Below are 12,807 nucleotides of genomic sequence, written 5' to 3'. Positions count from 1 at the left end.
ATACACAGCGGAATGAAATGCTGCCTGTTCCTATGTTATCAAGACTGGTTGTGGATTGAACCTTTGTGATCCACAGGGTTTTAATCGGCTGATTGTCGAAAGTAGATTCCCAGGCCTTTCTTCCTAGTTTTAGTCTGGAAGCTCCCCTGAAACTTGTTCAGCATCATAGCAACACGCAAGCCTACGCTGACAGTCAGATGGTGGCTGGACAGATGAGGTCCACGGGCTGGGAATGGAACCCCGGTCTCTGGCACGGAAGGCGAGAATTCTGCCACTGAACCAGCAATGCCCCGCCCTCACGTATCCAGACCAAACCCACTGCCTTTGAGTGGATCCCAACTCACAGCGACACTATAGAAGAGTGTAGAACTGCCTCATAGGGCTTCCGAGGCCGTAAATCTTTACAGAAGCAGACGGCCACACCTTTCTCCTGCAGAACGGCTGGTAGGTTAGCAGCCAAGCACTGTAACCACTGCGCCACCAGGGCTCTCTTTCCACCATGTATAAGCACGTGTATTTTAGCTTTGGCATTCAGGCCTGCTTCCTCATTCAGTAAACCAGATTCAGCTGTATAGCCTCAATGCCCTGGCACGATGCCTAGTACATGGGCAGTCACAATAAAAACGGCTGAAAGAATGAAGGCATGTTATTAAGTGAAAGGGTTTATTGGGTCTCAAATTTAGTAAAACCTAAGATATATGTTTTGTTAGGTTCATTAAGCATGAATGATTAGGGCAATTCCTGAATCAGGAGAAAGAGATGGTGTGTGTGTGGGGGGGAGCATTTATGCGAGGACAGACTGGCTTAGTAAATGCTGTAATCTGGGTTGTCACTCTACAAGGCATATGCCAGAAATAATACTGGTGATTAATCAGATTCTATTACTACTTTTAACTCTGAGCTAATGTTTATTTCAAAATTACTTGCCATGACATCGGATGACTCCCCATTTCTGAAGACTTGACTGTGGCTCTGTATTATTCCCTGAACAATTAGTTCCTCCAGGATGTCTGACGACTTCGGCCGCTCCCCATTCTCCAGGGGCTGGGGTTTACTGATGAATCCACCGGGTGCTAGGTCTTCCAAAGGAAAAGGAAAAGAAAGGAGAAAGCAAACTTTAAGCCAATGCTAAATGGATGCTTTATTAATCATGCTGTTTAATGGCATTCCAGTTACATTTTGTGTACCTGTTATAAAAGACCATGCCTGTGTACTCCGTTTTTAAAAAAAAAAAAAAATTGCCATCGAGTCAATTCCAACCCATAGCGCCCCTACAGGACAGAGTAGAACTGCCCCATAGCGTTTCCACGGAGCAGCTGGTGGATTGGAACAGCCAACCTTCTGGTTAGCAGCTGAGCTCTTAACCACTGCGCCACCAGGGCTCTACCTGTGTAGTAGGACTCTATTATATTCGTTTAATGAAGTTAGAAATCTTTTTTCCCCCAAAAAAAGTTTGTTCCCAGGGCCAGCTCCACGGCCCAGCGTGGCCCACTTCTTATTTTTTCAGGCGTGCCTTTATGTAATACGATTAAAAGAACAACTCTCATCTTTGAAGGGAGAAGGGAAAAATCCTTTTCGTGTTCCTTTTTTAATTATTTTTGTTACTTTGGAACATTTGTCAGATGTTTTCATCCACTGGAATGCATACGATTGTTTTAAGTGTGCTATGAAGCATGCCCAGAGCCTGTATCAAATCACATTATAAGAGGTTCACAGAGAGTGAAAAACTGCAAATAAGTATTTCTATTTAAGCCTAGAATTTTAAATTATTACAAATAGGGTGTGATCCTTGTCATAAAGGAGGAATGGATAAGCCAGTGTCTTCTAGTAAGAAATAAGTGTCTATATGATAGAAAATTCATAAATCAGAATTCACACATGCAATGAATACTGTATATTCTTTGTAAGACATTTATCTCATTTTAAAATTAAATCCTCATTTAATTCTTACTTAAAACATTCTTAGCCTCAACACTCTTAAGGATCTGTTTCTATTAGAAGTATTTGTAATCCTTTGAAGTTCAAATTCTTAATGTTCTTACAGAGGATACACATCAACATCACACACTGTTTATTCAGCAGGTGGCATATTAACGTAACGAAATGCCTTTCATGTGCTGCTATGGACTACTTTTTTGTTGTTGTAACAACGCTTATACACCTGGGTAAGACAACACACAGTTCCCTGCACTAATTACGGAGCTAAACCACGGCGAAGAATGAGAGAAGCTACACCACAGCGAAGAAGGACAGTCTTCTGGTAACTCTTAGGGAGTTGCAGTTTGGTTTCTATGCTTTGTACACAAAGGATCAACAGCAAAATGTTGCCAGGAGATTTCTAGGTCTGCAACCCTGAGTTTACAATTACGCTTGCTGCTAAATCTGCATGAGCAAAAGTACACCTTTTTGAAAAGAATCTTTGGACCAAATCCGAGTTGGAATAGAGTGATAGGAACTAAATTTTTATTAGGGATTCTAAAAATCAACCCGGAAACAGTTTTTAGCAGAGCCTTTATCAACGGCGTTAATGAGCGGGACCCCCTCCTCAATCTGAATCACTCAATTACATTAACTGAGCAAAGGGACAGCCGTTTTCACAATGCTGCTTTACGAAATAAACGCGCGTGGGTTGTCGGGCTCCACAGTTTCGCTTTTCTTGTCAGAGATGATGAAACAGAGAGCCCTCAGTAATGGGCTAGTTTCTATTTTGTGAGCATCACGAAGTCCTGATAGTAACCAAGTCCATTTCTTTTAGTGGATGGAGGCTTTTTATGAAAATTTCTCACCTTGAAAGGCAACAAAGACAGCTTCCATGAGTTTGTGGTGGGAAGACAGAGAAAAACAAAAAAAAATCCCCACTAACCAGATGTCTCTCACTTCTGACTATATTAACCTACTGGTTACAAACGATTTTTCTAATTGACCACTGCAAGTAACTCCAACAAATTTCTTATCATTTTGTGACTGTTACCTTTACAGAGCTGTTTCTTTTACCTCTGCTCATGCTTGAAATGAATCAAAATCTAATTTTAAACTGCTCTACACAGATTTTGGTATATAGTGTTAAAAACGTGTCTTCCAGATAAATAAAATAGAAGACTGAAATAATGGGGGAACATTCAGGAAAAAGGTTAGAGGTGAGTCCCCTTCAAGGAATTAGAATGATTCTGTTAGAAGGTGGGCTTATCCGTAAGGCACAAAATAACTGTCATTGTCGTTAGCGGCTGTCAAACTGAAGAAAACCAAACCCACTGCCGTTGAGTTGATTCCGACTCATAGCGACCCTATAGGACAGAGTAGAACTGCCCTATAGAGTTTCCAAGGACTGGCCAGTGGATTGGAACCACCGATCTTTTGGTAGCAGCCCAACAGTAAACACTGCACCACCAGTGCCCCAGACTCGGTCAAGTCAGCTTTAACTCATGGTGACCTTATGTATAACCGAATGGAACACTGCCCAGACCTGCGCCATCTTCATGATGGTTGACATGTTTGGACTCACTCATCTTCCAGCACTATATTGGGCAATGTTCCGTTGTGATAAGGTTTTTGGGAGTAGACGGCCAGGCCCTCCTTCTGCCCTGTCTGTTTTAGTCCAGAAGCTTCGCTGAAACCTGTCCACCATTGGCAACCCTGCTGGTATTTGAAATATTGATGGCGTAGCTTCCAGCATCACAGCAACACGCAAGGCAGCACAGTACAACAAACTGACGGACATGTGGTGGTCAAAATAATGCCAAAAAAAAAAAATAATAATAATGCCAAGTCGCTTCTGACTCACAGTGTCCCTACAGGACAGAGTAGAACTGTCCCACACAGTTACAAGGCGGTAAATCTTTACAGAAGCAGACTGCCACATCTTTTTCCCACTGGGTGGGTGGTGGTTTCGAACTACCAACCTTTCGGTTAGCAGCCTAGCACTTAACCACCGCACCACCAGGGCTCCTTACTAGTTACTGAGCATTTATGAGTTCTGGCACTATACTAAGTACTATATATATTTTATAACATGTAATTCATTACAAGCTCTGGGAGAGAGGTATTAACATCACTAGTTTATAAATTAACTGATATGAGAGGCGAATCCATCTGCTCAAGGTGACATGCGTAGTAAGTGAATTAACAAGGATTTGAATTGAAGTTGGCTTGACCTTCACCCCTTGTTCTTGACCCGCTCACTGTAAAAACCAAAAACCAAACCCATTGCTGTTGCGTCAAATCCGACTCATAGTGACCCTACGTACCCTCCCCCAAATATGTCATGTAAACGTTTCCCACTGGTGGTCCCTCACTTCTCACTCTGGACGGTTCTACAAAAAATGTCATCCTTGACATCCGTCACTAACATTATCACATTATTTTTACCATTTTGATCCATTCCTCTCTGAGTCTACTAAAGTATTTGGCTTAACAATTATAGAAGCTAAGTTATATAGCCATCCCTGGAAAATGTCAGTCATTTCAACTTATTTTCATGATTTCTTGGGACATTGGAGAGTACTGGGAAATGCTGAACATTGCGCATCCATGTGATTGTCAGAGTAACCCACGCTCGCTGTAGAAAACAGAACGGAATGAAAAAGAAAATAAACAGGCACACACTCTCACCACCCAGAGACGGCCACTGTTAGCGTAGAAACGTTTGTTTCTATAAATTTGGCATCATATCAGACATATGGTTGTGCTTCCCACATAGTTAATGTTTACAATAGCATTTTCTCATGCCATTAAAATTCTTTATAAGCTGAAGTATAAAAAATGAAATCATGTAAGAAAATATGGGTGAATTCCTCTTCAATTTTGGTTGAGTGAAAGGCATCTGATGACTCAAAATCCAGACTCAATAAAAGAAGAGGTTAATAAATTTTACTATGTTAAAAAGAAACTTCTGCATGACAAAAAAATAATAAAAGTAAAAAATAGGTATCATGTAACTCTTCATTTGATGTACATACTGAAGACACATTATCATTTTTTACATTCTTGCCAAAAATGCATAATCAGAATACAATCATGAGGAACTATCAGGCAAACCCAAACTGACAAATATTCTACAAAATAAGTGGCCTAGACTCTCCACAAGGAGCCCTGGTGGCGCAGTGGTTAGGCTCTTGGCTGCTAACCAGAAGGTCAGCGGTTTGAATCCACTAGCACTCTGTGGCAGAAAAGATGTGGCAGTCTGCTTCCATAAAGACTACAGCCTTCGACACCCTATGGGGCAGTTCTACTCTGTCCTATAGGATTGCCACCAGTCAGAATTGACTCGACAGCAATGGGTTTTTTTTTTTTTTTTTGATGGGGGGATATTCTCCACATATATCAAGATCATAAAAAAAAAGGAAAAACTGAGGAATTATTCCAGATTAAAAGAGACGAAGCTCATATGACAACTAAGTTAAATGTGATCCTGGACTGAATCCTGAACCAGAAATTTATTTGTAAAGGACATTAGTGCAACAGTTGACAGAATTTGAATACAGGCGACAAATTAGATTAACAGTACTATGTCGATATTAACTTCTTGATTTTATTAATTGTACTGTGATTATGCAAAGAGTGTCCTTGTTTTTAGGAAATGCACACTGGTGTAGTTAGGGGTAAAGTAGGAGCATTGTGTCTGCAGCTTACTCTCAAAAAATCGTTCTTGCATATGGGGGGAGAGAGAGGAGGAGGCAGGATGATAAAGCAAACATGGTAAAGTGTTAACATTTGGGGAATTCTGGTGAAGGAAGATAGGTATTCTTTATTTTTGGCAATTTTTCTTAAATTCTAAAATTATTTAAAATAATTTTATAAAAGAGAAGAGACACAGACACAGACAGGAGGAGGATGGCCACGTGAAGATGCAGCTGCAAACCAAGGAATGTCGAAGAGCGCCTGGGGCTACCAGAGACCAGGACAGACACGACAGGATCAGCCCCTGGAGCCTTCAGAGAAAAGCATGGCCCTGTAAACACTATGAATTCAGACGCTTAGCCTCCAGAACTGTGAGACAATCAACTGCTGTTCTCATAAGCCACCCACTTTGTGGTGTTTTGTTACGGCAGCTCAAGGAAACTAACCTAAGTCCCTTCCCCAAGCTGTTCTCTCTTAGCCCTACCGTGCTTACCTGCCACCCTTCCCAGACTGCCTTTAACAGTCTACACCTGGCTAGACTGAGTGTCCTGGGACACAGCACGGTCCCTGTCCTCCTGGCCATCTATACGAACTGGGGCGAAGTCACATCAAATGAACCAGGGAGGAGAAATGTACGGGTTGACCTAACGCACAGAAGAGAATGTGTCGCATTTCCTTACTCCCACCTCATTCTCAGGGGTCACTCCACACCATAACAACCCCAGAAGACGAGGATGAATATAAAATCTGTGTTAACCCGATTATCCATGGAAGTCAAAGGAAAAAAACTCTCATTTATCAACACATCTATTTTCCAATCCCAACTTCTTCTACCCAGGAGAGAAACTACAGAAACAAGGAATAAAATGAATTTCCTTCCAAAAGGTAAAACAGAGTACTTTTCCTTGAGTTCTGTTAAGTTCAATTTTTTTCTTCCAAAGACTGATAGACTATAAATAAAATCTCTCAAATCGACACCAGGGGGTAACTCAAATAAAGGGAAATACACCACAGGAAAAACTTCAAATAGTTTCTAAATAGCACACCAGGTCATAATTACTTCTTTTATGTTCAATTTGAAAGATTTCTTTATTACATATTTGCTGGTATTTTGGGTAGGGAAAGACAGGGAAAACAGTTTGATGTAGGTTTTATTTATTTTTACATTTGTAAACCTTTCTCTTGGAGGGTATTAACACAGTGGGAATTTAAAGGAATTTAACCAAAGCCTGGGAAACCCTGGTGGCGTAGAAGTTAAGAGCTATGGCTGCTGAACAAAATGTCGGCAGTTCCAATCCACAGGGCGCTCCTTGGAAACTCTATGGGGCAGTACTACTCTGTCCTACAGGGTCGCTATGAGTCAGAATCGACTTGATGGCAATGGGTTTGGTTTTTTGTCTTTTGAGCTATTCCTGGAGTCCCTGGTGGTGCAAACAGTGAAGCACTCGACTACTGAAAAGCTGGTGGTTCGAATCCACCCAGAGGTGCCTGGAAGAAAAGCCTGGTAATCTACTTCTGAAAAATCAGCCATTGAAGACCCTATGGAGCACAGTTCTACTCAGAAGCACATGGGGTTGCCATGAATCAGATCGACTCGATGGCAACAGGTTTTTCTCGTCTGGGCTACTCCTGTTTCTAAGACCTGTTCCCATACCCTAATGATGATTCTTAGTGAAAAAACGAAACCAAAAAAATAAAGATGGTTTTAATTACCTCTTCAACAAGTTCATAGCTAGCATTACTTACTCACGTAATGAAGGCCTAAGGTTAAATTTTAATATCTTTGAGACAACGACCTTATCGTTGAGTGTTGCTTGGCCCTCAAAGCATACCTTTATAAAATATCTTTAGAGAAACAGTATTTTGTGGAGATCAACAGGAGTAGGCTTTCACCTGAATGTACTCCTCCGTTTTGTTCACTAGGAGATGGGGAACTTTCTGGAATGGTTCCGGGTAAGCTTCCCATCTGGGCTGGTTTTTCCAGGCCTTCGGCACTGCCCACAGTGTCCTTGGACAACGCAGCCTTAATCTGGGGTCTGCAGCTGTCCTCGGAATGAATCTCACCAACATCTGCCTGTGAAAAGGGAAGGAAGAGCTTTGTGAAGGACAAAATTTCTTAGAAAGTGGTATCATGGAAAATGAAAGCAATGTGACTATTTAGCCACCAAGTATCTGTGGTAGGCTAATTAATGGCCTCTAAATATCCATGTTTAAATCTCAAGAACCTGTAGATGTTACTCTATATAGCAAAAGGGACTTTGCAGATGTGACTGAGTTAAAGATCTTGAGATGGGAAGATCATCCTGGATTATCCAGGTGGGCTCCAAATGTAACCACAGGTGTTCCTTTATGAGGGAAACAGGGAGATGTGGCAGCAGAAGAGGAAAAGGTAATGGGACCATGGAAGCAGAGAGAGATTTAAAGACATCATGCTGCTGCTGGCAGCAGGAAGGGACAGGAGCTAAGACATATAAGAGATGCAGCTCTAGGAGCCAGAAAAGGTAAGGAAAAGGATCCTTTCCTCAGAACCTCCTAAAGGAACCAGCCCTGCCAACACTTTGCCTTTAGCTAGTGAAACTAATTTTGGACTTCTGGCCTCCAGAACTGTAAGAGAATAAATTGTGTTGTATTAAGGTACTAAGCTTGTGGTAATTTGTTACAGCAGCAATAGGAAACTAATACAGTATCTAATATGAACCTACCGGGGACAAGCTAGTCTATAGGAGGATACCATGATGAACAAGTTCATAACCATCAAGTGTGAGAAGTAGAAGTATTGCTGGATTTAAAAAAATTTAAAACAAAGCTTTTCCCATTTTTTAAAATTGTGATTTAGATGAACGTTTACAGACCAAATTAATTTCTCATTAAACAGTTAATACACAAATTGTTTTGTGACATTGGTTGCCAACCCCATGATGTGTCAACACTCTTCCCTTCTCCACCCCAGGTTCCCTGTTTCTGTTCTCCCAGTTTTCCTGTCCCTTCCTGCCTTCTCATCTTTGCTTTTGGGCTGCTGTGCCCATTGGTCTCGTAGACACTATTGTACTACGAAGCATGTCTGTCATGTGTGTTACTGATGGCCTTACAGACTTGTCTGATCTTTGGCTGAAGGGTGAACCTCAGGAGTGACTGCAGTACTGAACTAAAAGTGTGTCCTGGAGCCATACTCTTGGGGTTTCTCCAGTCTCTGTCAAACTAGCAAGCCTTTTTGTGTGTGTGTGTGAATCTGAATTTTGTTCTACATTTTTCTCCCGTTCTGTCCAGGACCCTCTATTGTGATCCCTGCCAGAGCAGTCAGCGGTGGTAACTGGGCACCATCTAGTTGTTCTGGGCTCAGTCTGGTGGAGGTTGTGGTAGCTGTGGTCCATAAGTCCTTTGGATTAATATTTCCGTTGTGTTTTTGATTTTCTTCATTCTCCTTTGCTCCATCCAGAATGGAACCAGTAGATGTATCTTAGACGGCTACTTGCAGGCTTTTAAGATCCCAGTCACTACTCACCACAGTTAGATGTAGAACATTTTCTTTATAGACTATGTTACGCCAGTTGAGCTAGATGTCCCTCGAGACCAGGTCCTCGCCCTCAGCCCAGTAGCTCAGTCTCTCAGGGCATTTGGATGTGTCTGTGAAGCTTCTATGATGTTGCCCTGGCCAAGCTGTGCAGACTTCCACAGTATTGTGTATTGTCTTACCCTTCACCAAAGTTACCAATTATCTACTATCTAGTTAGTGTTTTTCCCTCCCCAATCCTCCCTTACCTTGTAACTATCAAAGATTGTTTCTTTCTGTGTGGAAACATTTTCATGTGTTTTTATAATAGCAGTCTCATACAACATTTGTCCTTTTGTGATTGACATTTCACTCAGCATAACGCTCTCCAGGTTCATCCATGTTGTGAGATATTTCGAAGATTCATCATTGTTCTTTATCGTTGCGTAGTACTCCATTGTGTGTATATACCATAATTTGTTTATCCATTTATCTGTTGATGAGCACTTAGGTTGTTTCCATGTTTTTGCTATTCTGAATAATGCTGCAATGAACACGGGTGTGCATGTGTCTATTCGTGTGACAGCTCTTATTTCTCTAGCATATATTCCTAGGAGTGGGAATGCTGTTTCACATGGTATTTGTATTTCTAGATTTTTAAGGAAGCGCCATATGATTGTACCATTGTAATGATTGTAATGACTGTACCATTTTGCATTCCCACCAGCAGTGCATAAGAGTTCCAGTCTCCCCACAATCTCTCCAACATTTGTTATTTTCTGGTTTTTTTTTTTTTTGATTTGTGCCAGTAATGTCAGGGTGAAATGGCATCTCCTTGTAGTTTTGATTTGCATTTCTCTAACGGCTAGTGATGGCGAGCATTTCCTCATGTGTCTGTTAGCCGCCTAATGTCTTCTTTGGTGAAGTGTCTGTTCATATGCTTTGTCCATTTAATTGAATTATTGTCTTTTTATTGTAGAGATGTTGGATTTTCCTACATATTTTAAAGATCAGACCTTTGTTAGACATGTCAATTTTTTTAAAATGAAACTACCTTTTTATTGTTTTTGCTGATTATACAAGTATTGGATTTTCCTACATATTTTAAAGATCAGACCTTTGTTAGACATGTCAATTTTTTTTAAATGAAACTACCTTTATTGTTTTTGCTGATTATAAAAGTAACGGAGAGTCACTGTAAAAAAAAAAAACATTGAATAATACAAAAGGACACGGAGTAGAAAATAATATGTACCATCCCCTAGGCAGAAGAACTATTAACATCTTAGTATATAACTTCTCAGATGTGTTTGTTTATATAATCTTTAAACATAAATTAGAAATGGCCAATCAGCTCTTGAAAAGATGCTCAACATCATTAGTCATCAGGGAAATGCAAATCAAAACCACAATAAGGTAACACTTCATACCACATAGGATGGCTATGATAAAAATGACGAACAATAACAAATGTTGGTAAGGACGTACAGAAATTGGAACCCTCACACATTGTTGTGGGAATGTGAGATGGTGCAGCTGCTTCAGAAGACAGTCCGGGAGTTCCTCGAAACGTTAAACATAGAATTACCATATGACCCAGCAATTCCGCTCGTAGGTGTATACCCAAGTGAAATGAAAACATACAACCACTCAAAAACTTGCATACTTATGCTTATAAGTATTATTCAGAATGTGCAAAAAGTGGAAACAACCCAAATGTCCATTTACTGGTGAACAGATAAACAAAATGTGGCATACCCATACAACGGAATATTAATCAGGCATACAAATGAATAAATTTCTAATATGCGCTACAGTATGGATCAACTGAAAACACTATACTAAGCGAAAGAAACCAGTCACAAAAGACCATTTCATTTATATGAACGTCCAGAATAGGAAAATTTATAGAGAGTTAGATTTAGTGGTTGCTTAAGACCGGAGGTTGGGAGCTGTGGACAGAAGGAATAGGGATGGACTGCTAATGGGTATGTAGTTTAGCGACTCTATAGGGCAGGGCAGAACTGCCCCATAGAGTTTCCAAGGCTGTAATCTGTACAGAAGCAGACTGCCACATCTAACACTAGTGGTTTTGAACCACTGAATTTCGGTTAGCAGCTGAAAATGGGATTTTAAACACAGGCATAGAGGTTAGGATTTACAAAACATTTTTGGGGGACACAACTCAATCCATAACATATGGTACGTGCATTACATTTACATCTCAATAAAGCTGTTAAAAAATAAAATAAATTGTATATACAGTCAGAATGCTCCTTAGAATTGAGGATGGTGAGACTTTGTCTCACTTACTTTGGACATGTTACCAGAAGGAACCAATCCCTGGAGAAAGACATCGTGCTTGATGAAGTTGAGGGTCAACAAAAAAGAGGAACACCTTCAAGGAGATGGATTAACACAGTGTTGCAACAATGGGCTCAAACATGGCAGCGACTGTGAGGATGGTGCAGGACCGGGCAGTGTTCCGTTCTATTGAACATGGGGTCACTATGAGTAGGAATCGACTCGACGGCACCTAACAACAACACCGCTTTCTCCTTATGAGGGTGTCTAAGTCTTCATACCATACTTTCACTGCTTTTAAATAGGAAAAAACAAACAAAAAGTGTAAAAAGGGCCTACCCATGATATATCAAACCACCAGCGTCCAAATGCTGGTCCATGTCCAATTTTCACAGTTTTACAACAAAATGGTCTTCATAAGCTAATTAATTCAATTTAAAGAACTGCCATTTATTTTGAGAGTAGGTATTTTTTTTTTTTTTTTTTAACATGAATATATCCAGGAAAACTTTTCTCCTATCTCCTCTAACTAGTGTCTCCTCTCAACCACTGCTGACCCCTCTTCCATTGTCTGGGTTGTACCTTTCCCACCTCTCATTTCACTAGAAGCCAAAGCTTACAGTGGGTGGTGTTACCAGTCAACCTGTTCTCTGCCCAAGACACACATACTAGAGGAAGCCTCCTCAGCATCTCCAGACAAGAGAACACGCACAACTTCTACCAAGTACTGTCTTCCAGTTATTCTTCTTGTGTCTATCGATTTTACCTTTTTGGCCCACGGGTTGCCCTCCCCTGAGTCTTCCAAGAGACCCAGGACTGAACCCTCCAACTGCCATGCTTTGCAGCCCAGCCGTATTACACTGCGATTCAGTTTGGTATCTTATTGGGGGTAAGGAAAGGTGTTAAAGAGGAGAAGATGCTTGAACTGGGTTTTGACAAATGAATTTCAAGTGGGCAAGGAGAAAAGAGGATTTTAGACAGTGGGAAAAGTACACAAAGATGGGTATGAAACAACCTTGTGTACCCAGGAAGTTGACCTGTTCCAGGATAGCAGGAACAGATTGTTTGAGACGGAAAGTGGTAGGAGTCGAGGTGGGAAAGGGAAGCCTTTTGTAACAAGTAAAGGAACTTGATTTTATTTTGAACGCCAAGGAATACTTTCTGGAATTTTTACACATGGAAGTAAAATAAAATGATCAGGGGTGTGTGTGTGTGTGTTTTTAAGAAAAGTCAGAAAAATCAGTTTCTGTCGAGTTGATTTCAACTCATGGTGACCCTCATGTGTGTCCAAGTAGAACTGTGCTCCACAAGGTTTTCAAAGGTTCGTTTTCTTGGAAGTAAGATCACCAGGCCTTTCTTTTGAGGTGCCTTTGGGACTACTAAAATGCAGCTGAGTG

At 40.9% G+C, this 12,807-nt stretch overlaps 1 protein-coding gene across 1 annotated transcript in view; it reads right to left on the bottom strand.

Annotated features, from left to right (window-relative positions):
• The window catches only part of STMND1 (stathmin domain containing 1), a 114,711-nt gene that overhangs the window by 9,766 nt on the left and 92,138 nt on the right, over nt 1-12,807 (bottom strand). Inside the window, exons 2-3 of the mRNA XM_012557451.1 lie at nt 7,510-7,690; nt 928-1,079 (exon numbers count right to left, since the gene is read on the bottom strand). Coding sequence (XP_012412905.1) covers nt 928-1,079; nt 7,510-7,690 — 333 coding nt within the window. The remainder of the gene's footprint in view (nt 1-927; nt 1,080-7,509; nt 7,691-12,807) is intronic.

This window comes from Trichechus manatus, unplaced genomic scaffold, assembly GCF_000243295.1.
Source record: "Trichechus manatus latirostris isolate Lorelei unplaced genomic scaffold, TriManLat1.0 scaffold00103, whole genome shotgun sequence".
NCBI lineage: Eukaryota > Metazoa > Chordata > Mammalia > Sirenia > Trichechidae > Trichechus > Trichechus manatus.
The sequence above is the reverse complement of the archived record's forward strand: the minus strand, read 5'-3'. Positions and strand labels throughout refer to the sequence as shown.